We start from the raw sequence: 26,202 nt of genomic DNA on the forward strand, positions 1-26,202 counted from the left end.
TCACAGCTCTTCCTTCACAGAGGCTGTCCCGGAATCCGGGCTAGCCTTGGGCTTCTGCTCATCTTGTGCACCATCTCTATCTCCCAGGCTCTGACATAGGAAACAAAAGCGCAGAGTCTGCTGCAGTGGAGAGCCCTCTGGGACAAAGAAGAGCGAAGTGGTGTAGACCCCCGGGCGCGCCCCACGATGGGACTTCAGGGAGGCAGAGCACTGGAGCCCTGAGTCAGAAGTCACTGTGTGTCTGACCCCTGAGGACAAGGGAAAGACTTTCCAGGAAAAGGGTGTGGTCAGCCGTGCCATTACAGCTGGGGATCAAAGAAAAGCGACTTCAAACTAAACCAAACAAAACCTGGGCTGGGGATGAAGCTTGGTGTGAGTTCTTGCCTAGGATAGATTATGGCCAAGAGTTTGATCTTCAGCACAGCAAAAGAAAACAAAAACAGACTCAAGTCGAAAGAGCAAGCAGTAAGGTCTCAGGCCCCATCTGTGCAGCGGCTGTGTGGGTGAACTTGGAAGGGTGTGGACCTTCCAACCAAGCTTCAGGAGTAGTCCCCGAGACCCCAGTGAGCAGAAACAGGGTGTGGGTGGGTGAGGATCAAACAAACTGCTTCTTTAAAGCCGTCGAGTGTTTGAGGAATGTCTGGATGTGGGCTTCTCTTTCCTGCAGCAGGATATTTAAAGCAAACAGACCTGAAAGGCTTCAGGTCCGGAGCAAAGAGCCCTCTGTGTGCCTCCTCCTGGTCTCTGCTTTGGAAAAGGTTCCTTTCCTCTTTGCTCTGGACTGTGCCCAAGGCAGCCAGAACCTGTTCTCCCAGCCAGGCCAACAGCCCAAGTCTCTGAGGATAGAGTGAACTGGGCACAGACAGACCTCACAGCCTTACGAACACTCTCACCCCAGAGGCCCCGCAGCAGGGGTTTGGGGGCTCCGGACTGTACTGCCAGCTGGCAGCCAACGGGCCCAGCCCTGCCTCCCAAGGGGCCCACTCCTGCCCCCCAAGACCAAGCTTAGCTCCTTCCCCTGGAAGATAACTTGGCTAAAGGGAAGGGAGCTGAGAAGGTCACCATAGAAAAGTGATCTAGGCTTAGTGCCTGGGAATTAATGAGGTGGCCCTACTCACAGCCTTGGGTATTTCCAAGTTATCTCAATCCAGAGTGTGTGAAAGGGCAGAGAGAGAGGGAGAGAGAAAGAGAGAGAGAGAGAGAACTATAATCTCACCTACTTCAGAGGCTAAGACAAGAGGATTGTAAATTCAAGGTCTGTCTGGGCTAAAGAGCAAGTTTGAGGCTATACCTATCTATAATGTCAATAGAAGTGGGGAAAGGACAGTACTTTTGCATAGCTTGTGCGAAACGGTGAGCTCAATGGGCTGGGCTGGGCTGGGCTGGGCTGGGAGGATCTTCACAGGGGGAGGACAAGAGACTAAGTAGACTAAGATTCTCCCACTGCCACCTTGGCAACCATCCCACCCTCGGACCTATCAGAGAGTCCATACAACGTAGAGACATCCAACAGTAAATTCAAGACCAGGCGCTGGCTCCCTCTCCTGTTGGCAGGTGAGGCAGGGTGACTGAGGGGCTGGGGTATGCTCAGGACACACTGTCCTGAGAAACCGCAGAGCCCGCTCCCACCCAGCCTCTCCAGAGACCTGCTCTTGCTGCCTGCACAGTGTCTTGCAGCACTGGCCAGGAAGGCTTGTGAAGAAAGATCTAGAAACTAAATCTAGGCTGGGGACGTTCCTAGCGCAGTGCCCTGCCCAGGGTCCATGCCCTTCTCTGAGCTCCTGTTCGCCATTGCTGCTAGGGGGAGGGTGAGCTCTAGCATGACTCTAGATCAGGCAAAGGATCCTAATGGGCCACTGTGAGATTGAGATCGGGCCAGAATCTTGCTCACTGAGCCAGAATCCTAGGTGTGAGAGACCTGGTATCATAAGCCTGAGTCCATCTGCCTGGAGGCTATAGCAGGAGGCTCACAGGTTCAAGGCCTGGCTGGGCTTCGGAAGGAGGCCAATCCCAGCCTAAGTAACTCGAGATCTGGCCTCAGATTTTTAAATGGTACCTTAGTGATGAGTGCTTACCTCGAATACATGGAAATCTTGGTTTGAGCTCCAACACTTAAAAATTTAAGAAGGAATTCCAGGCCAGGCCAGGAGAAATCCTGTTCCCTCCCTCCCGTAGGCCTGAGGGCTGTCAGGGCCACATCCACAGAGGTAAGAGCAGTGCCTCATGCGCTTGCTTGGGGATTAAATGAGCTAATGTAAGCAGAGCGTTTAACCTGGCACACACAACAGCAATGTGACTGTAGCTCCGGCCGTCAGCCTTAGGATCCTGCTCGCTGATGCCAAGCAGCTAAGTCTCTAGGCCCTTCCTGTTTTGCAGGCCAGGACCTGGCCTAGCTTTCTTAGTACAGGGCGTGGAAAGGGCACAAGGCAGACACCTGGAGACAGCTCGGGCTGGCTGAGCTGTGTGACTCCAAATCCTCCCCATGCCCTCACCCTCTGTTTCCTTCTCCCTGAGGGATAGGGAGGTAGTGAGATAGCCCATAGGGTCCCCACCCTTACCAGTCTGGAATCTCTCATTACCAGAGCAAAATAAAACTGCCCCAGTCAGAAAGCAGTTAGCAATGGGTGCCTGGTTGGGCTGCAGAGGTCCCCCAGGCAGAAGCAGACAAAGGCTCCCTGTACGAAGGCTGCCTCCAGCCCTCCTGCACTGTACCCAGATCCTGCGGCTTCCAAGAATCACACTTAGGCGTTCTAACTTGAAAGTCCTCCATTGACTTTGTGTTCCTGGAAGTTTTCATCCAGGAAAAGATGGTGGGGGTGGGGGGAGTCAAAGGGATGGAGAACCGGAGGACAGCATGAGTTAGAATGTGACAGGAAAGAGGATTGAAGGAAGGAAGAGGGAGGACGAGGGAGTGGAGAGGAGAGTGGAGAGATGAGAGGAGGTGAGGCTGAAGATGGAGGCTGGGACACAGGAACAGCCAGTGGTTTTTGACTTCCTTCAGCCGGAGGTGCCAAGAACACAAGCAACTTAGCCGGAGCTGATTGCTTAACTGAACTTAGGGCCACAGCCATGGCCGAAGGCCTCGATACTCCGCAGGGGAGTCCCAGCTTCACACGAGTCTACACTCCTTTGGCTGGGAGACACCTCAGGAGTTGGCTTTCTGAAAAACAAACTTCCCCCTGAAGCAGCATCCGTCTTTCCCCATCACTGCTCAGCCCCCAAGGATCCAACTCTAAACAGGGCAGCAGGGACTTTGCCATCACAGTAACTGGCATTATGAAGTCCCAAGCAGGTCACCAGGCAGCCCTTGGGTCACCTCAGTGATGCCCCCTCATTGATAAGGTAGCCTCTGGCCAGTGCTGGATGGAGTCCGACTCTGCCCAGTCAGCACCTGTGACAACACTATGACTTGTGTTGCTTCCTAGAGAAGCCCATAGTCTTCACGCTTCCTCACCTTGCTTCCTAGAGAAGCCCATAGTCTTCACGCTGAAGAACGTGTCATGGGGAAGGGCCTGAAGGGTTTTGGCTTTCCCTTGACTACGGGAAGTTATCGCTTTGTTGAATGCTTTCCACGTCTCTAAAACTAGAATAGCAACTTAGCAGGGTTGGTGTGAAGATGAAAGGAAATATTACAAATAACTTAGCACAGGCTGGACCGGGCAGTGGGTAGTAAAGATTTGTCACCTGGACCAGGGCTTCATCTCCAGGCTGCATCTGCTTGCTAAGAACTAAACACATGGAATCCCCGGATGAGCTCTCTTGGAGGCCTGACACCAGACCCAGCAAGGAGCCTGTGCCCTGTGAGGTGTGAGGAGTTGGCTCTGACTCTGTAGCAGTCTCTGCCCCATCAAACCTGCCTTGCCCGCCCCACCCTCAGCCACTGCAGAGGCTCCCCTTGGGTGGGGTGGTTAGGGCAGAGCAGGGCGGGTGAGCCAGCAGCAGAGGGGGCCATTATCAGGTGGCCCCGGATGGAGAGGGCTCCAGCAGCCTCCTTATCAGTTCCCCAGCCAGACGGGACCAACTGCTGAGGCCTTGGCTTATCTGAGCCTAGGGCGAGCGAGCTGAGCTCTGTGGCTACTGCCATGGCCCCTGCTGGAGCAGCTGAGAGTAGGAACCAGAAAGCCACCAGGTTGGCTGCCATTTCTGCCATGAGCTTATCTTAGCCACTTCCCTCGCTAGCCCCCAAATCCTGTCTGGAACTGCTGCTGCTGGGTTATGGGACGAAGGGTCTTTGAGCCTCAGCCTCATTTATGAAGGTCAAAGCCTGTGACTCTTTGTGAGGTAAATGACTTCCTGGGGACTGCTGGGCTGAGCAAAGTGACTTCTGTCAAGCATACTAGTTGGCAGTAGGTCTGCTTATTCAGTCACTCAAGACTTGTCCAACCTATAAGTCTCGACCTCCCAAAAGGCCGTGTGGGTGACTCTGGAGATAATTTTGGCTCTAGGAGCTAGCTGGCTGGGATCCTACTGAGGGGCTCCAGCTACAACGTGGCACATGGTCATTCTTGGCTTTGGCTCTCACTCTGAGGGTGGCAGGACTTTCTGGGCATACGGACAGCAGGCCCCCTCCTGGGGCTCTGATAACAGCTCTCGCCTTATCGGTCAGCCAGAGCCTGGGTGGGGCAAGTCTGAGAAGCAAAGGCAAGTTCTGAAAAAAGGAGGGGCAGAGGGGGTGTGGGAGCAGAGCAGCCGAGGCCCTTCAGGCCCGACCTGAGGTCGAGGACAAGGATGGACCTGTCAGAGAAGGGGCAGGCTAGATCCCTTCTAGAGCTGTAGAAATTCTCAACTGGGAGGAACAGAGAAACCTAGAATCTTTACCCCAGGGCAGAAGTGACAGCCTTTGAAAGAAGTCAGGACCTCTTGAGAATCTGAAGAAAATGAATGACACCCTTGTCCTGCAGGGAAACTGAGGCCTTGAGTCAGGGAACATAACACGTGAGCCTCTGACAGCCCCTTGCCTGAAGCTGACTGACTCCCCTGCAAACCTGAAGCTAGGAACCAATACGTACAATCCCAAGCCAGGAGGGCGGAAGACAGCCAGCTTCCCCACAGCCTTCCCACAGCCTCCCCACAGCCTCCCCACAGCCTCCCCACAGCCCCAAAGTAGGGCAGGTTTGCCCCTCCTAAACCAGGAAGCTGCAGGATTTAATCCAAGCCTTGGCTCAGGCTCCCGGACCCCTCTATTCCTCTGATCCAGGCCCAGGCTACCTGGGGAGCTCTCCTTTGGGGGAAGGGGACCCCCTGCCCCATTCTTGCCCTTTTCCTGAAGCTGGGATGCTCCCTTCTGTACTCACCAGAATCACACCCAGATGTAGACACATATCTGGGCTCAGTGGCTCAAAAATATTAATCCTGTCCTTGCTGTCATGTAGCATTAGTCCTACATTAACCCCACAATAACCCAAAATGTGCTCCCCGGAATCATCTGGAAGGGCCAAGCTGGGTTGAGTTTTTTGCATTTTTCGAGACAGGGTGTATATAGCCCTGGCTGTCCTGGAACTCACTCTGTAGGTCAGGCTGGCCTTGAAATCACAGAAGTCCTCCTGCCTCTGCCCCCTGAGTGCTGGGATTAAAGTCACGAGAAACCACACCTGGCCTGGGCTGACTTTTTGTACGTCAATGACATATTTCCAAAACTCCACCTAGAGAAGTTGAACAAGGGTAAAACTGGAGAAAAATCCCAAGCCCTCTCCAAAGAAGCTCCTGGTGTTGAAAAATGAGCTAGCCAGTAACCCAGAGGGTCAGAAGCAGGGCAGATAAAATGGACAGATTTGACAGGAAGGGGCCTTGGCACCTAGGGACAAGTGAGTGGGCTGGGGTGGGGCTGGGGCTGGGGCTGGGGGCAGGGCTGAGAACGACATAAAGCTGACGTGTGGCTTGACTTTATTGTCTAAAGAGCTGGACAGATGACTGTACTATACAAGGCCACACACCGAGGCACTTAAAGTGTTCCTCCTAGCACCCCCAGGAGCCTAAAGACGAACAGGACCTTGGCTCATAACCAGGGACAGGTGGGAGTATGGGGATACGTCAAAAATGAGATGCAGACGCAGGATAGACGCAGGCTTAGCATGAGGCTGAGCACCCCATCTTTATACAGGTCACTTAGAGTGGCCGCTGGAACGGTACCCACACCTACCTAGCCTGAGGGCCTTCCAACCCAACAGGGTTCCATGCTACAGTGCAAAGGGCCCAGAGCGTCTTGCACATTCTCCGGGCAGTGGGCGCCCTCTTCAGCCAGATAGAGGTACTGCAGGGCAGAGACCTTGTTCTTCCCTAGTGCAGACAAGACTGGTGATTTTCCCTCTGATCAGGTGATACTGATCAGGTAATACTGGTAATAGTGTTGGTCCACCATAAGAGAGAACCTTTAGTGTCCTGCCCAAGATCATGGCACCAGGCAGTGATAAACCCTGAATCTGGGTCTCCAGGAACCCTAGCTCATCCATGCCTGGAGATCTTTGTCTTCTGGTCCCCCCAACATGCCCGACACCCTTATCAGAAACCAACAATCAATATTTAATGAGGATGGCTGGGTCCCAAGTGGACCACACGGATTCAAACCCGGAGGCGCAGGTTCAGGTGGCCGTGGCTCTGTGTGCCCTGGGGCGAGCCTCTTCTAGGAGGGTCCAGCAGCAGGTTCAGCCACGGATTGGCGTGGACCTAAATACAGTGGGCACATGCAGGCTCCCTCTGGCCTCCCCAGCTCCACCCCCACCCCTGCTCCTCCTCGTTTGAGCCAAGGGGTGACCAGTACTTCAAAGGTCTCGAGGTTGGAAGGGAATGTGATGATTTGCCCTTCCCCCTCCCCCCCCCCCCCACGGATACCTTACATTCTGCCACCTTGTACTTCAATGAATTTGAACTGTATGTAAACTTTTCGCCTAAATGAAAGAGCATTCTTCAAAGCGACATAAACTGTAGGCTAATCTCTGTCCCCATTAACAGACCTAATGACTGGCCCAGGGCCCAAAAGAAGTTGGGGGATGAGGTCTTTTCTGTGTGTGTGTGTGTGTGTGTTTGGGGGTGCCTGAGAGCATTCCAGAGCCACCCCCTTTCAAGGTTCCTCCAGATTTAAGCTCCCACCCACCAAGCTCTGAGCACCCCAACTTCAGAGCCAGCAGCACCCCCACCCCACCCCCACCCCACCCCACCCCACCCCCGGGGACTTTTCCACATACGCGGGCAGCCTTCTTATCTCCTGGAGAGCTGCTGCCTCACCACTGCCTGGGGGCCCCTTCCCTGGTGTGTGCCGAGGTTGGAGCCGGGGCCCCAGAGGACCTGGGATACAGTGTTTAGGAAGACATGGTGGCGAGGGTTTCGTCTTCTCGTGGGTCTGTTCTGTCCCCACCGGTCTTTGCAGACAGACAACCTCAGACATGTAACTGAAGAAATGACGTGCCAGATACAAGGAGTCAATGCCCATCTTAGGCAGGGCCCCATCTTCCCTCTCTCTCTCTCTCTGGGGACACATCCCAGGGGTCAGCACTGCCCGGAGCTAGGCCAGACTCTTCTGGCTGCAGCTCCCTCACCTCCCTCAATCCCGTGTCTTGAGGCAAAAGTCAACCGAAAGGCCCCCAGTGGTCCCGGGGTTGGGGGGCGGGGAGGGAAGGAGTCCTGAGAAGTGCGAGCTCTAGGGTCTGGGATACCTAACTAGCCCTGGGGTCCACCATTCAGTTGTCTGGTTTCCCAACTCACTTGGGACCCACTGGTGCACACATTGTTAGATACCAGTTCTTGGCAAAGCCTTGGTCAAAGGGGTTGTACTCCTGATGGTACCTGCACTGGAAGGGCATGGCGAGGAGAAGAGGACGTCAGAACTGGCCAGTGAGTCACAGCAGCGACATGCCCTCAGCCAGTCAGCTCAGGCCCAGCTGGGCTGGCCGGCTGGCCGGCCTGCAAAGAAAGCGAAGGAAGCTGAGTAGGAAAAGCGCCCCAATTCGGAGCAGCTCTGCTAGGCCTGATGTTGACACTGTGCCCGCCTCTCTCCTCTTCTTGGGGGCTTCCTGTCCCCTGTATGCCCTCCTCTGACCTTCCTGACAGCTGTTCAGACCCTCCTGATGTAAGTTTGGATCCCCCCTTAGCCACTCAGCCCCTTCACAGACAGTCCCACCACCCAACCACTATGTCTTGGCTTTCCCACCGCTCATTTTTGCTTTCTGAATATTTGTCTTCCTTGAATTTTGCCATCTGGAAGGGTTGCAGTGATTCAAATCAGATTCTCCCAGACAGAGTCACATGGCCTGGGAAAACCTGTGCCAATGTGATGACATAGCAAAGGCCAAGTTCAAAGTTCAAGCCCTCCCCTGACCACTCTGTAGCCCAAGTTTCCCTAGAACTCACTTTTGTTGCCCAGGCTAGCCTTAAACTTGCAGTGATCCTTAGTGCTGCCGTTAAAGAGTATGCCACCATGCCACCATGCCACCATGTCACCATGCCACCATGCCACCATGCCACCATGTCACCATGCCACCATGCCACCATGCCACCATGCCACCATGCCACCATGCCACCATGTCACCATGCCACCATGCCACCATGTCACCATGCCACCATGCCACCATGCCACCATGCCACCATGCCACCATGCCACCATGCCACCATGCCACCATGCCAGCATCCACTGGGCACTTTTTCTTTCTTCTTTTTCCCTCTCTTTCTTTCTCTTTTCCCTCTCTTTCTTTCTTTCTCTTTTTCTTTCTCTTTCTTTCTCTCTCCCTTTCTTTCTTTTCTTTCTCTCTCCCTTTCTTTCTCCCTTTCTTTCTCCCTTTCTTTCTTTCTTTCTTTCTTTCTTTCTTTCTTTCTTTCTTTCTTTCTTTCTTTCTTTCTTTCTTTCTTTCTTTCTTTCTTTCTTTCTTTTGACAGGGTTACTCTGTGTAGCCCCGGTGTCCTGGAACTCACTTTGTAGACCAGGTTGTCCTCAAACTCACAGGGATCTTCTGGCCTCTGCTTTTTGAGTGCTGGGATTAAAGGAATTCCCCAGCATCCCCCAGCCTCCTGGACACTCTTAACTAGGGTCTCCTCTCCCCTCTCCACTATCGCTTCCCACTCATCCTGAGACCCTCCCCACTCCTCCAGCAGGTCAAGCCTCACCCCAACTTAGAGAGCTTCAGTCATAATGAAAAGTGACCCCACATCATCTATGCCTGACGACCTGTGCCCCACGCTCCTCTCATCAAGACTTTGATCTTCAGCACACCATCAGCCAGAAAGCTGACCCCATTCAGGACTGTCCTGGAATACCCTTGCCACGACCCCAAGGCTCTACCAGCCACTGTGCTATGGGAAAGTCCACTTCCTTCAAGCTGTCTGTGGTAATTTAGAGAAACGTAGCTCCCTAGGAATTCTGTTTAGAAAGATTTGATACAACTGACAGAACTTTAAAAGTTACATGAGAAACAATTAGCTAGATGTATAGGAAGTATAGGAAACTATTGATTTCTATGATATAGAAATGCTTAATTCTCTGGGAAAGGGGAAATCATTTGGAATGTAAACAAAGAATATAGAAAATAAAAATATTAAAATGAAAAAAAAAAGAAATGCTTAATTCATAAGACCCAACCAGTCAATCTGGGTATGTTCCTTTACCCACAGGGGCATGCATGCCCTTTCAGACTGGATTTCAGAGAGAATCCAGTAGCTCTGAAATGCTCCCATAGCCTCTCATGAAGTGCTCCCATAGCCTCTCATGAAGTGCTCCTATAGCCTCTCACTGTCTCCAGACTTGGAGCTCCTGCTCCAATTCCATGTCTCAAATGTCTTCACACTCTCCAGGACCCAAACAAAGTGGCATCTTGTTCTGCTATCTGCCCAACTGCCCCTCCTCTTTCCCCCCTTTCCCCCCTTTCCTTTTCCACCATTATGCAGAATCATTGGTTTGTTAGAGTTTTCTAGTGCTTGGAAGCCCTGCGCTCTCTAAGCCATGTGCTCTACCGCTGAGCCAAAGCCCCGGATCCAGGTAGTCCTGGGCCTCCAACTGTTCCAGGCTCTGCAGTGGGCTCTGTGGACACACTGTGAGCAACGCAGCGGGCTTAGCTTTCTCTGCTGTGTGAGCAGCTGTGAGGCAGTGTCCTGAACATTGAGGGGAGTGGCCAGGCCAGCACAGAGGAAGGAGATCGATTCAGAAAGCAAGTCCTTTGGCTTCCCTGGTGACATGGCTGCCACCAGAGGAGCCACAGCCAAACATGCTGTTGCGCGCAGTTCAGAGCATGCAGAGCGGGCAGCATCCATTGGTTTTGGACACTTTCGGGGAGGAGGATCACTGTGGTGCTGAGGATGGCTAGGGCTGAAGTAGATCCAGAAAGCAAGAAAGCGATTGGTGGACACAGCCACCGCCTTCAGGAGGGGCACCCCAGGGAGGTTCAGTAGGTGGAGGAGAGGCTTATGACATTAACTGAGGGCCATGCTTTGATTATAAGACAAGAGGGGGTATAGAAGACCTGACGGTAAGAAAAATGACAGACGAGTGTCTTAGCATGCGAGTTACTACCGTAAGGACTTACACAGGTTAACCCATGCTGTCCCCTTCTATAGTGGGACGAAATGACCCCGTGGCCAAGTACCATCCCCAGGTCTCAGTGCAGGCGTGTTGGAGGGTCGTGATCCAGTGTGGTCCATCTATAGAGCTCTTGCTCTGAGCCACCGCAAGGGATTCAACAGGATCTTCAGCCGGGGAATGGCAGTTTAGCGAGAATGGAAACTGGGGTGTATGATCTGTATGAACTGGATCCAGCTGGAAAGGGAAGAGAGCCCTGCCTGGTGAGGCCCAACGTGCAGACCACACTTAAGGCCCTAAGTTGGAGCTCCTGGACTGGGAAGGCCTGATTTTAAGCAAAAGGAAAGCAATGACCTGAGGCTAGACCTGGAAGACATCAGAGGAAAGACTGCTGTCCCGCAGAGCCTGACATGAGGGGCTGACACCAGAGAGCAGAAGCACAGAGGGCCCTGGGCCACAGGGAGACTTGAGCAGGGGAGGTAAAGGTGAGAGAGCAGCCAGGCTGGGCGGGTGATGACTGAGACGTGAGTAGGCAGGGGAGCGATGGGTAGACGTTGCTCTGTCTGTCTGTCTTTCAGCTGTCTGTCTCTTGTTCCCCCTAATAATAAGTTCACCTGTCTTCCTAAAACAGCCATTAGTTGAGATACCATCTGATGAGACGGGTTCAGAATCCACATGCTACAAAGTAATGATGAAAGATAACGAAAACCAAAAACCTAAATAAATGTAGGGTGAAGCATGTTCACAGATCCACAAACGTGGTCTTCTGAAAAATGCCAGCTAGCCCCGGTCTGCTCGACAGGCCAACAGAATTCTGATGAAAACCCGGGCAGGTTTGTAGAAAGAGACAAGCTAATTCTCAGCGTCCCCTCCAAGGAACAAAAAGCCAAGAGAACCTCAGAAAGGAGAGCTAAAGAACTCATCACATGCTATTTCCAAACTATAAAGCAACACTAAGCAAGGCAGTTCAGGGTGGGCAGAACTGTGCTATTGAGAAATAAACCATGTCCCTCTGGCCCAGTTCTGCAGGAAGGAATCCTTTCCTACCAGTGATGCAGGTATGCAAACAGAAAACCTTGGGCACTGGAGAGGCAGTCGTCTCCTGACAGCACTTCTGCTCTGGCAGAGGATTTGGGTTCAGTTCCCAGCACCCATATGGAGGCTCACAACTGAAACTCTGGATGCAGGGGACCTGGCACCCTCTTTTGGACTTGGCAGGCACCAGGCATGTGCATGATACACAGACATACCTCTGGGCAAACACTAGTACACATAAAAATAACTTGAAAAACAAAAGCAAGCCTTTACCACAGATAATTTAGCCCCAAAGAAACCATCAGTCTAACAGAAGAATCTAAACCCACAAGAGTTCAGTAGAAAAACATATGAATGCAATTTTGTAATCTTGGTAGCAAAGGTTTCTCTGTGACAACACCAAACACACACAATCAATTTTGGGATGCACACATACACACACACAAGCACACACACCACACACACCATGCTCATGTTCCCATGGACACTTACACAAGCACAATTAGAAACTCTGCTATTCGAAATGGAACACGCTGAAAAGAAAGCAAGAATTCAAGAAAATATTTTAAAAACACATAATTGAACCCAGAAAATACTTATAAAACACATAAAGAAAATAATCCAATTTTAAATAGACAAAATATTTTGGAGTATATATTACATCAAAGATGCACTGCTCAGCACCACTGTCACGAGGAAAACACACATCAGAGCTTCAGGGTGTGGCCACACATTCACTAGATGGGCTAAACAAACTTCGAACAGGGTCAAGTCTTGGCAAAGAGTTAGAGCAACTGGAATTCTCATATAGCACTGTATGAATGCAAAGTTTGGTGTGGAAGACAACCTGGTAGTTTGTTATAAAATGAAATGCAGCCTCCATGTGACCCAGCAGTACCACCCCTAAGAACTTACCCAACAGGAAAGCTTACGTTCTGGATTGAGTTCATTTTCTAATTACCCCAAACTAGAAATGATGTAAAAACCCATCAGTTGGTGCACAGATGATGCGTAGAGCATCCTACGATACAATGCAATGCTACACAACAATAAAGAGAAATAAACTGAAGAGAACAGCGTCAGGGAAGCTTAGGTGTATTATGGTGAGTCTGCCAAGGCGGACTCAGAAGGCAATGATTTCATTTATGTGGGATTCTGAAAGATTTAAAACAAACAAACCCAAAACAATAACAAACCCTAAGGGTGGAAAACAAATCAGCCATTACCGGGGGCTGTAACAGGAAGACAAGTCCACTACGAAAGGCCATGAAAGAAACTTCTAGAATAAAGACATGCCACTTTCAGATACCCTCTGAAGACTCGGGAGTTTCTACTGCGTCAAGAGTATGCCCCACCCTTGATTTTACTGGCTGCTTTAATTTGACTGGCAGTGAGGGGTCTGCCCAATTGCTAGCTTGAGTCAGAGCTGTTCCTCACTCTCTTAACATCATTCTTTCAGGCTGGAGGTGAAGCCATTAACTCCAGCAGCCGGCAAGATCGAAAGTTCAAGGCTTGCCTGTGACTGTCTCGATTTAAAAAAGGGGGTGGGGGGTGGGATACAGCTGAATGGTAGAGCATTTGCCTAGCATTTTCCAGACCCTGAGTTCAATTCCCAGTACTGGAAGGGGAAAAGTTTTGTTTTCTAGCTCCCTGATTCTTTTTGCAAAGTTGGCAACACCCGATCCTCTGTCTTCTGCCCCTTTGAAATGACTCCAGGACGCAGAGTGGCGTGTCGGGCCTGCTTAACTCCTAGTTCCTTCTCTTAGTCCAAACTACACAGCCCTAGACTGACCTCTCTTGGTGTGGTCCAGGGTGTTATCAGGTAAATGCAGGATGTAGGTTTTTTGTTTGTTTGTTTGTTTTTTTGTTGTTGTTTTTACTCAGACCTTCAAACATAGGCAGCCTAGCACACAGCCAAGCAATCGGGACGGAGAGCGACACCGGGCTCCAGCAGGTGGCGCTGTGGTCCGAGCTGCCACTTAGAAGATGAGTCAGGAAGACCTGACCCTCAGGAGCCAAAGGGCAATGGAAAATCAGATCCAGAGGGCTCAGGATGCTCCCACAGCCGGAAGTCTGGATGCCCACGCTCCGCCCCACTTACCTTGCTCTCGTAGGTGCGCTCCGCCCCGCTCACAGATAGGGCCTGGATCAGCATCAGCAGGAAGAGCGGAATCAGGAATCCCGCGGCTGGCACAGCCACCAGGATGCTCACCAGCTAAGGAGGACTCCGGGTGCAGTCCGTCTTCCCCTCTCCATTATTCCCCACAACGCTATTCCACTAAGCTGTCCTGCTTGTTCCTTTTAGACCTTCATTATTCTATGGCCCTACTAAGTTCTAATTTATTTAGTTTTTTAACTTCGTCCATTTCATTGGCCCATACGGAGCCTCTGAAGTGACTTCTGCTAGCGTCATCCATCCTCTGAGACCTTATCTCTCACCTGCCTCAACCCCTCCCCACCGCTCCTCGCGCATGAAGTAGATACGCCATCCCCTTGTCCAGGGAGAAAGGCAGATGCCTTGTGCGAATTAGGAACATCAAGCAGGTGACCAGCAGGGCTCCTGAGTAGAGACAGAGGGACAGGACCAGCAGCATGAAGAGGCGGAAGTTGCGGTGACCGATGCAGTTATTGACCCACTTGCAATGGTGGTCAAAGTCCTGTTTCAGGGAGAGGAACAGGCCTCCGGGATCTGCTCTTCTGCTTCCATCATCCCAAACCACTCAGCTTTTTGGTCACTCACGCTAAATTTGCCCAGGCAGCTTCCCGCCACACATTTGTAAACTGGTCCGCCACTACATGTGAGAGAGCTTGCACAAACTGAGAGACCCTCCCAACCTAAACTTCCAAAGGAGGGCAGGAAAAGTCCCCAGACCAGGTCTACTGCCAAATGAAGGGTTTAGACAGCCATGGCAGCAAACCAGAAGACAGGATAGGGACTGTCTTCACTGGCCACTTCCCCAGGATCGGAACCCATGAAAGTGCCCACAGTTGACACATCATGCTCCCTAAACAGACACAGGCACAACCTGTGTGAGGAATCAAGAGCAAATGGATATACAGTCATCCTTGACCCTCCCGTGTCATGGAAAAACTCTCACACTGACCCCTGGTCTACATAGGATGAGACTTCCGGTTCCGGTCAGGTCTAGGTGACAGGCAGTGAGGGGATACTCACCTCCACACAAATGTTGCACCAGGGGCAGTGGTAGGTGCGGGGTGGGCGATGGAAGAGGCACTTTGGGCACCATTCCAGGCGGAAAGCCCTTTGGTTCACACGCACCACATGCACCGTCATGGGGTCCTCACTGATGGAGCCTGACATGGAGAGAGTTAGGTGGTTGACCTTACCCTGCTGCCCTGGGCAGCCCTAGGCACGGGGCATGTGGGGAAGAGTTGGACAGGGAATCCCTGACCTTACTGAGCAAGCCGGCCATCGGGGAGGGGAGGAGAGGGGAGAGGGAGGGACTGTATTGGTGGGTGGGGGGAGGCATTGCTCCAGCCAGCCTTGTGTATAGAACTCTGCCTTTGGAACAGTGACACATGATGTTCTGTGTAGCGGAAGAGAGTATAAAAACTGCGTGGTTTGGACAAGCCTGCTGGTTTCTCTCTCCAGCCTGTACGGTTCACTCTTCTGGAGCAACTGGAAAACATCCAGGATCTTGTTTTGTTTTCAACACCATAGTGGCTCAGAAACTAAAATGTTAGGCTAGAGAAGTGTTACCACGGGGTAAAGAAGTCCTGAGGCGAGAGGCTGGTGGTGAGGTGCTAGCCTTCGGGTGCCAGCTCCTTCTAGGGGGGTTGAGTCCTCACCTCGATGTAAGACACCAGGGTCTGAGAAGTTGAGGGAGACAAGACTGAAGAAGGTGAGGATGAAGAGAGAGCCTGTGACCACAGGGAAGGCCCACTCGCCGTTCTGAACCAGCCACCTACAACTGAGACCAGAGCCTCTTTCAGTTTGGAGCTGGAGTAGCCCAGAGTTCCTCCCCAGGCCCTGTCCAGCTTAAAGCCAGCTCTAAGTATCCAGGCATGGGACAGACTCATAGGGGTCCCATCAAATGCCACCAGCAGCATCAACAGCTACATCTACCCACCCTGTGCCCTGCTCCCCCACACACACCATCCCTCTCCCCCCACCCTCCCTCTTTCCGCCCTCCACCCCCCTACACCATGCACCAATACTCCAGAACTCTGTGACTGCACATTCTTTTCCTCTAGCTAGACTGTTGTTCCCCAGGTCTTCTAGTATACCTTCCTGCAATTCCCCTGCCTCTGTACTCTATTTTTCCTCCCATCCCCACATGAGAAACTTAACAGATGATATGGGACACTCACGGGAATCCGAAGAAAAGGCCACTCAAAAACACCAGCAGCGTCACATTGAAGGCGGCAAACAGGCTCGGGAGCAGCCATGAAAAAGGGATTGAGGGCAGCTGTTTCGGTTCCTTCACAAGTGTCACGGTGTCCTGTAAGAAAGGCGTGGCTGGGGCAGAGGACACAGCTCAGTGGGCAAAGGGCCTGCTGTGCAAATATGTGGATCGGAATTCAATCCTCAGGTCCCAGTAAAGGCAGGCTGTACCCGTGCACATACACACACATGCACGTAACCTTAGCAGCACAAGAGGATCCCTGGGGCTTATCGGCCAGGTGGCCCAGCCAAATTGGCAAGCTCCGGGTGCACTTGAGAGCTTGTCACAGAAAGTGGGGTGAGGGCCTGCAGAGATGGCTCAGTGGTTAAGAGCACAGACTGCTCTTCCAGAGGTCCTGAGTTCAAATCCCAGCAACCACATGGTGGCTCACAACCATGAAGGAAATCTGACTCCCTCTTCTGGGGCATCTGAAGACAGCTACAGTGTAATAAATAAATAAATCTTAAAAAAGATAAAAGAAAGTGAGGTGAGATTAATTAAGGAAGACCACCGACTTTGGATCTCACACACATGCACACGCACACATGGAGTGGAACATGACTCCCATACTCACAGGTAAAGTATAAGACTTCATACTAGCTGCTCTTTCCCTTAGTGACTCAGAATTTCCTCGCCATAGCAACAGGAGTGTGGCCCAGGAGAGGAGCAAAAAGAAGTCTCAGTGTGATGTCACAGAGGCAGGGGGATGGGGGCCCTGGCTGCTTCTGGTCACTTTTGATACCCGCCATCCTGCCCACCACTCATGCCAGAGTCCAAGGAGTCCCAGTCCTGCCGTGTGCTTCCTTGGAGGCTGCTGGGGTTTGTCCCCCAGAAAGTCACGTGGCCGAGAAGCATGTAAAGAAATGTTCAACATCCTTAGCTGTCAGGGAACAAATCAAAATGCCTCCAAGATTCTTACATCTGTCAGAATGGCTAAGACGAAAAAACTCAAGCGACAGCTCACACTGTTGGGGATGTGGAGCAAGAGGCACGCGCCTCCATTGCTGCTGTGAATACAAACGTAGACAGACACTTTGGAAATGTTTTTTTTTGGGTTTTTGGTTTTTTTTTTTTTTTTTTTTTTTTTGGTTTTTTGGATTTGGTTTTTTGGAGACAGGGTTTCTCTGTGTAGCCCTGGCTGTCCTGGAACTCACTCTGTAGACCAGGCTGGCCTCGAACTCAGAAATCCACCTGCCTCTGCCTCCCAAGTGCTGGGATTACAGGCGTGCGCCGCCACTGCCCGGCCACTTTGGTAAATTAATATGGCAGTTTCTAAAAAAGAGAGAATTGGGAATAGATTTACCCCAAAACCCAGCTCTCTCGCTCCTGGGCATACACCCAAAAGGTGCTCCCCATACCATAAGGACCCTTGCTCAGTCATGTTCACAGCAGCTTTAGCTGTAATAGTTGAAACTGGAAACAGCCTATATATCCCTCAACTGAAGAATGAATAAAGAAGGGCTGGAGAGATGGCTCAGCGGTTAAGAGCACTGACTGCTCTTCCAAAGGTCCTGAGTTCAAATCCCAGCAACCGCATGTTGGCTCAGAACCATCTGACTCCTTCTTCTGGGGTGTCTGAAGACAGCTAAAGTGTACTTACATATAATAAATAAATCTTTAAAAAACGAATGAATAAAGAAAGAAAATGTATCGTGAAATTTATAGGCAAATGCATGGAACTAGAAAAAAATCATCCTGAGTGAGGTAACCCAGACCCAAAAAGACAAACATTAGATATGTATACCAGTGCTGGGGACAGCATACCATGACAGGGACTGCCAGCAGCAGGCTGAAGTGAAGACATCTCAGAAGCCTATGGCAGGTCCTTATAGGAAAGGATGGCTTCTGGGACCTGAGAAGCAGGAGTCACATCCCTCCAGGGGACCCGCCATCTGAATAAGGGTCTACCTGCAGTAGGCTGGGATGGAGACATCTCAGGAGCCCACAGCGGCTCTTTGTAAAAAACAGTTGTTCCCATTTCTCCTAACCTTAGCCCTGGACAATGGCTGTATAGATTTCATTTGTGCGTGACTGCTTTTCAGTTAGCTTTGGTGTACATAATTATTCTATTATATCTGACTTTCCTATTTCTTTCTCCTGCTCTGGTGAATTCTGTGAAACTAGATGTTCCTTGATGCAATAATTTTTTTTTTTTTTTTTTTTGGTTTTTCGAGTCAGTGTTTCTTTGTGTAGCCCTGGCTATCCTGGAACTCACTCTGTAGACCAGGCTAGCCTCAAACTCAGAATCTACCTGCCTCTGTTTCCTAAGTTCTGGGATTAAAGGCATGTGCCAACACTGCCCAGCTAGATGTAATGATTCTTAAACAATTAAAAATTGAGGCATAGAGGCACAGCCCAGCACAGCCCAGCACAGCCCAGCACAGCCCAGCCCAGCCCAGCACAGCACAGCACAGCACAGCACACACAGCACAGCACAGCACAGCACAGCACAGCACACACAGCACAGCACAGCACAGCACAGCACAGCACACACAGCACAGCACAGCACAGCACAGCACAGCCCAACCCAGCACAGCACAGCACAGCACAGCACAGCACAGCACAGCACAGCCCAACCCAGCACAGCACACACAGCACACACAGCACAGCACAGCACACACAGCACAGCACAGTACAGCACAGTACAGCACAGCACAGTCCTAATGGCCCAGGCTCTCATCTTGGAAACAATGTAATAACTGCACAATGGTAGTTCCAGATTAATGCTTGACTTGCAAAGAAAGTTTGAAGAAATGATTAGAAAATGAAATAGAGCCAACATTGGGACCCCGAGAAAGGAAAAAATTATTGAAGTTATGCAATAAGTTTTGTTCAACATTTGAGAGCGGTCCCTGGATAAGCAAGTATAGACTACATAAAATTATATACTAGTAAAACTAAGTCAAAACACTAGGACTATTAGGAGAGTCATTGTATGCAATGTGTAGAAGCAGAAAGCTAGGGGAACTACAGAGTTAAGGGTTAACTTGAATCTTTCTGGCCATTGCCTGGCAGCTTTGCCCATGTCATTTATCATTAGAGCGTCACAGGAAACTGCAAGTAGCTGACCTCGAAACTCTGAGCTCTGAAATATAATAAGTATACTAAGTCAAAAGTTAAAGTTTAAAGAATGATAAGTTTGCAATAATTATTATTTTGGCCACAGGCCTGGGAATAGGGAAGCTTGAAACCTTGGGGAACAATCGTAATTCTTAATTCTTTGTGAGATGTAGTTATTCTTTTAAATTTGATTTGGCAATGATTATACAATGTCTTTTTCTTTCTACCTGCTTTTGGAGTATCAGTAAAAGACTGGGGCAAGAAAAAGGCCAGAGAGCACACAGAGAGAAAGCAAGGTGTGTGTGAGGCGTGTGTGAGGTGTGTGTGAGGCGTGTGTGAGGCGTGTGTGAGGCGTGTGTGAGGGGTGTGTGAGGTGAGTGGAGCGAATCTGAGTGTGTGAGGAGAAGAGAGTGTGAGTGAGTGAGAGTGTATGTGGTGTGTGTGTGTGTGTGTGTGTGTGTGTGTGTGTGTGTGTGAAAGGAGAGTGCATGTGGTGTGTGTGAGGTGTGTGTGTGTGTGTGTGTGTGTAAGTGTGTATGTGAGTGAAAGGAGAGTGCATGTGGTGTGTGTGAGGTGTGAATGAAAGGGGACCGCACAGAGGTGGGTAGGGGTGTGGGAGTTCGAGAAAAGAAAAGTGCACAGGAGAAAAGCAGAGTGCGCAAGAGAATGCAGAATGCATGCATCCTCAATCTGCGAGAAAGTGAGAGAAAGAGAGGAGAGAGAGACAAAGAGAGAGAGACAGACAGACAGAGAGAGACAAAGAGAGAGACAGAGACAGAGAGACAGGGACAGACAAAGAGACAGAGACAGACAGAGAGAGACAGAGACAGAGAGACAGAGAGACAGAAACACAGAGAGAGAAGAGAGCAATTTTAAGCCTTGAAAAATTGCCTGTCAGTTTGTACCTGAAAAGTCTGTGCCTGTTTATTATGCACCTTGCAGCTATTCCTGCTTCCAGTTGAGAACTCTGATCCCGTGTTGAGGCTGGACCCCGATGTGTTAGCCGTAAAGAACAGGATAACCATGCTACAATTCACAGACCTAGAGAAGCTAATAACAAGAAAGGATCGAGGAAGGACGAATGGATTTCCCTGGGGAGGAAAGATAGAGTAGACATCACAGGTGGAAATGCAGGGCAAGGGCTGGGGGAATGACATGGGACAGGTGGGCTCAGGTGTGGGGGAGAATAAAGGAAGAGACTTCTGGAATTGGGGAGCATCTCAGGGATGAGCTAGAAACCTAATGCAATGGAAACTCCCAGGAACCCATGCAACATGGCTACAGAGTCAAAACTGGCCATCTCCCGTAACTAGGCAAGACCTCCAATGGAAGGACTGGGATACTAACCCAGCCACAAAGCCTTTGACCTACCATTTGTCCTGCCTATAAGATGTGTTGGGGGAAAGGTGGTGCAGAAATTGTGGGAGTGGCCAATCAATGACTGGTCCAGCTTGAGACCCTTGGTCAGAGAGGGAACCCAACTTAGACACTGCCTGGAGGACCAGGAACCAGAGGCTGGATAGTCCAGAGACCTAGGATAGAACCACACATGCCTGGGGTGGATGGTGGGGAAAATATTCCTAACAATATTCTGCTATACTCATAGACAGGATCTAATGCCCCCTTCTGCCCCCTGCAGGCACCACGCATATGTGCACACACACACACACACACACACACACACACACCACGTCTAATACAATCAATCAGGCAATATATACTCACTCAACAAAGGCTAACGAAGACAACTTTAAAGACCAGCTCAGTCGGAAACAAAGGTTTGAAAAGTTTGGGACTTTCTGTGTGTGATAATTAACTAGCTGCTTCTGGCCAATAATTGGAGCCCTTGATAAAGTCTCATCGATTTTAGCCAGAATACGGTTTCTTCTAGATAATTACCAAAGTAACCCAGACAACTGCCAAAAAGAGCCTCCCCTTTGGGGGCTGTCGAGACAGGGTTTCTCTGTGTAACCCTGGCTGACCTGGAACTCACTCAGTAGACCAGGCTAGCCTTAAACTCAAGGGATCCTCCTGTCTCTGCCTCCTGAACACTGGGATTAAAGGCAGGCACCCCCAGGCCAGGCTCAGAAGCCCTTCTTAACTAAGACAGGTGTTTTTTTAACCTTTTTATTTTCTCCTCCATTCCTATCAAGTCTTCACCAAGAGTGATGTTTTCCACCTTCACTGAGAGCAATGCCTGTTACCTTCTAGGTAACACCAAAGGCTGTTTCCATTTCTTTTTCTTTCCTTTTTTTCCTTTGTGAGATAGGCTCTCATAATGTCTCCCAGGGTGGCCTCAGACTCACAGCTATCCTCCAGTCTCAGCTTCCTACCACCATGGCTGGCTTGAGCTTTGTTTCTTTTAAAGACATACGACAATCCGTGCTGTTTGCTCTTTATCCATTCACCTGCCAGTCGGTGCCAGTAGCTTGTTCCTATTCCGGCTGTCGGGAATCTGTTTGCAAATGCTTGTTCAAGTGCCTGTCACCTCTTCTTCAGGACTTGGGTAAGGAAGTGACATTTGAGGGTGTGTAGGAATTGTGTGGTTAATTGAGGCATTACCTCCATGCTCTCCGCAGCAGATGGACCATTTTAAATTTCCACCAAAGTGTAAGCATAACAGTCCCCAACATCCTACCTAACACACTTCATTTCTTAACCTTTAAAAGTAATAGAATCCTCATCAAAAATAATGTGTATGGGAGTTTTGTTTGCGTGCACATATATGTATCACGGGCATGCCTGGTCCCTGTGAGGTCAGAAGAGGGAACTTGACTTTGTGGTGCTGAAAATCTGAAAATTTGTGGTGCTTGAACCCAAGACCTCTGGAAAAGCAACCAGTGCTCTTGCTGAGCCACCTCTCCAGCCCCGTAAACATCATCTCCCACAGGCATGCCACAGGCAGGTCATCTCCCACAGGCATGCCACAGGCAGGTCATCTCCCACAGGATGTCACAGGCAGGTCATCTCCCACAGGCATGCCACAGGCAGGTCATCTCCCACAGGCATGCCACAGGCAGGTCATTGTCATTTTAAACTATTGAAAGTTCCAAAGGAAGTATGGTTGAGTTTTTGTGTTTGTCTGTTTGTTTGGTTTTTCAAGACAGAATTTCTCTGTGTAGCCCTGGCTGCCCTGGAACTCACTCTGTAGATCAGGCTGGCCTCGAACTCAGAAATCCACCTATCTTTGCTTCCCAGGTGCTGGGATTAAAAGCAATGTACCACCACCCAGTTGGAGGCATGATTCTTTTTTTTTTTTTTTTCTTTAAAGAAAGCTTTATTTGCCACATACATCTTGAGAATGTACTGTATGTAAATGCAGCGACATCTTAAAAGCTTTTCAAATGTGAAGCTAAACACTAAAACTAGTAGCATGTCTAAAACCCAAACTCTAAAACTTTTAAAAAACTTTTATATTAGTTTTGTTTGTTTTGTTTTTGTTTTTGTTTTTGGCTTTTTCAAGACAGGGTTTCTCTGTGTAGCCCTGGCTATCCTGGAACTCACTCTGTAGACTAGGCTGGCTTTATAAGTTTGTTCTTAATCCTAAAAAAAAAATTCACATTTCAAGTTATAAACTTACATCAGTAGTGTATATGAAATGGTTGAGGGACAAGAGGGACAGCTAAAGACCGCAAACTGCAGGGCCACTGGTGCCTAACTGGCTGCTACCAACACCTGTCCTTAAGGTAGTGGCCACGTTAAGTTAGTGCATATTTTTTCTTTTATTATTATTAATATTATTTTTTGAAAATATTTTTCCAGGCACTCATAAAATACAGTATACATAAAATACAATAGAATACATGGGCGCCAGTGTTCATCTGAAGACATCCTGCATCAGTCCATGGCAGGAAGGAAAGCACTTTTTCCTTACAAGTCAAGGGACGGGGTCATGATACCTTTAACGAGGTCTCTCATCCCACCAGGCCTGTGTGGCTGCGGCTTCCTGAGTGAATCCTCAGAACACTACACAGGTGCTTTATGCCACTCAACAGGATGGAGGGGTGCTTAAAGCTTTAGCAGGCCCTCAATAATTTTATAGAATAGTTAAATATTTCTTATATATGTAAAAATCCACCCCATCAAGATAAGGGGAACCAAAAAAGACATGTGGGAATCTCTTTGTTTTTGTTTTTTTTGAGTTTGGTTTTTTTTTTTTTTTTTGAGACAGGGTTTCTCTGTATAGCTCTGGCTGTCCTGGATCTCACTCTGTAGACCAGGTTGGCCTCGAACTCAGAAATCCGCCTGCCTCTGCCTCCCAGAGTGCTGGGATTACAGGCATGTGCCACCACCGCCTGGCCAGAAAGCATTTGCTAAGGGCCATGGATCCTACTATTAATCCAGAGTTAAGCCTATTAGCAAAACTCTGATGGGAAGAAAGATTTGATGGACATAAAATATATGTACATATTTTATGCCATAAAATACAACTGCGTATCTGTTATTTTATTGTACACCTCACATCCTGGACTGAGCCTTTTTAAAAAGATCCAAGTTGATGTAATTCATAAAATAGATGATGATATTATCATTTTACTCTATTTTACATTCACTCTGCCAAAGAAAAGCCTTAAAACAGTCACAAGACCCTGCATCTGTGCATTTACTTCCAAAAAAAAAAAAAAGGCAAACACTTAATAACATTGAAATAAGGGGGCTAGAGAGATGGCTCAGTGGTTAAGAGCATTGACTGCTCTTCTGAAGGTCCTGAGTTCAATTCCCAGCAAACATATGGTGGCTCACAACCGTCTGTAACAAGATCTGACACCCTCTTCTGGGGTGTCTGAAGACATTACAGTGTACTTACATATAATAAATAAATCTTTTTTAAAACATTGAAATAAAATAAAATGGCTCCTGTGACCTCTACACGTTGGCCTACTATGGCTACCCCTACAACGCACTCATTGGGCCCAACCGTGACTACTTTGTGAAAATGAGCAGCATAAGAGACCGAGGGAGAGGCGCAGGTGGAAACAGGACCCCAGGGCCCAGGGGTTCCTACCTCGGAGAAAGCATGATTCTTATGCGCAGAAAAATACAAAGTACAGTTGAAAGAGACAAAGAAGACATGCATACATCACACACACACATACATCACACACACACATACATCACACACACATACATCACACACACACATACATCACACACATACGCTTATACACATACACACACCACATACCACACACACATCACATATACACATGTATATCACACATACTTACACACATGCACACATACATATGAAGAAATAAATGTGTGTTGAAGAGGATATGAAGCTGGGATCTGTGAAAATTCTCCCCAAATGCTAAACAAGAAACAAGAAGAAAATCTGGCCGGGCAGTTGTGGCGCATGCCTTTAATCCCAGCACTCTGGGAGACAGAGGCAGGCGGATTTCTGAGTTCGAGGCCAGCCTGGTCTACAGAGTGAGTTCCAGGACAGCCAGGGCTACACAGAAAAACCCTGTCTTGAAAAACAAAAACAAAAACAAAAGTTAAAATCTTTGTTTTTTGTGATGTGCACACATGTATGTGATGTGCACACATGTATGTGATGTGCACACATGTATGTGATGTGCACACACGTATGTGCAGAGTATTTTTGCATATCAGCAGCAGCCATGCTTCCTCTCTTGGTCTCTGTCTCTGTCTCTCTCTGTGTCTCTGTCTCTGTCTCTTTCTTCTCTGTCTCTGTCGCTCTCCCTCTCCCTCTCTCTCTGCTCTCTCTCTCCTCTCTGTCTCTGTCTCTCTCTCATCCCTGCTCTGTGACAGCCTTTTGCTCCCCCTCAGCCCGCACATCTCTTGTGTGAGAGATCTGTTGCATGGTGTGATTGCTGAGAAGTTACTTGGCCTCAATCTGCCAAGACAGCCTTCCTTCCACCGTGACAACCTAAGGACATCCACTCGCAGCCTTCTGGGTGCAAAGCAAGCGAGTCCATCCTTTGTTGTTAAAGAGGCTGGAGTGCTTGACATCCTGGTTCTGCCAGGGCGCGTGGAGCTTGAGGGCCTTGTTCCCGCTGCAGGGCTCCCCGGGCACCACCAGTTAGATGCAATACGCTGCAGGTGTATAATATGCTGCAGCTGCAGCAGAATCAGTGCAGTGTGGTATTTCTCAAAAACCCCACATAAGGACAGAACTCCTGGTTGCCTGAGCAAGCCCATAGCAGGGTCTGTAGGAAAGCAACTCTAACAGTCTCAAAGAGATGCTTATGCGTCTGCTCTCAGAACGATATTGCCCAGAGCAGTTAAAACTCAATGCCCATCAACGGACAAGGTTTAGAACTATAAAACTCTTAGAAGAAATAAAAGTTGTGGGAGATTTTAGGGAGTGAAAAGGCAGGCAATCAAAATAGACAAGGAACCTTCTTCAACCTTACCCAGGAAGAACACTCTGCATACTACACTACCAATAGACCTTGACTAATTTGATAGTGTTCTGCTAGGTAAGTGCTAAGCAGGCCACCATAAGGGGCTGGAGAGATGGCTCAGTGGTTAAGAGAACCGGCTGCTCTTCCAGAGGTCCTGAGTTCAGTTCCCAGCAACCACATGGTGGCTCACAACCATCTGCAATGCAGCCTGATGCCCTCTTCTGGAATGTGTGAAAGCAGGTCATTCATAAGCATAAAAATAAATAAATATATATTTTTTTAAAAAAGCAGCCACCATAAAAGATGAATACCACACGAGATAGTTAAATGTATTGGGATTATTTTGTTAGCATTTTGCTTCTTTATTATCATAAAGATAGGATTTTATTCTGTAGCTCAGGCTGGCCTCCAAGCTAAAAATGAAATAACAGCAAAAACATTATTTTATAAAATTAACATATGCTAATTTAAATTATTTCAAAAGTAAATAAAGGTTGATTGGTTCTTATTGGTTCTAAAAGTATGGCTGGCAGCTGGCAGTCCAGGGCGCCTAGGAGAAGAATTTGCCCGGCCCCCGACTGGGTCTTCCTACCTGTGGGGGACTGGCCTTAGAGCAGGTCTAGGACCCTTGGCCTGACCTGATGGGCACACTGTAAAGAAACAGCTACTTAGAGAGACATTGGGCAGGCCAGGAGCATCCACTAGGCCGCCTCCCTCCCTCCCTCTGCCTGTGCCATCTCCCTTGGGGTCTGGCCTCGTCCTTGCCTCAAGCCCCTCCCAGTTCCCTCCCGCCCTCCGGTTTTGAGGCTTATCTCCTCCAGGGAAGTCTAAA

General features: G+C 49.4%; 1 protein-coding gene across 1 annotated transcript; it reads right to left on the reverse strand.

Moving 5' to 3' along the window:
* Positions 1-16,688, reverse strand: Zdhhc19 (zinc finger DHHC-type palmitoyltransferase 19). The gene is made up of 11 exons (XM_052158146.1): positions 16,682-16,688; positions 15,866-16,013; positions 15,344-15,465; positions 14,709-14,848; positions 14,018-14,190; positions 13,635-13,740; positions 7,699-7,784; positions 7,150-7,385; positions 6,181-6,276; positions 3,455-3,583; positions 1-248 (listed from the first exon to the last, which is right to left on the reverse strand). Exons 1-11 carry the CDS (start codon positions 16,686-16,688, stop codon positions 1-3), a joined length of 1,491 nt encoding a protein of 496 aa, XP_052014106.1.
* Positions 16,689-26,202: the final 9,514 nt, after the last annotated feature.

Source organism: Apodemus sylvaticus, chromosome 15 (assembly GCF_947179515.1).
Source record: "Apodemus sylvaticus chromosome 15, mApoSyl1.1, whole genome shotgun sequence".
In the NCBI taxonomy this organism is placed as follows: domain Eukaryota; kingdom Metazoa; phylum Chordata; class Mammalia; order Rodentia; family Muridae; genus Apodemus; species Apodemus sylvaticus.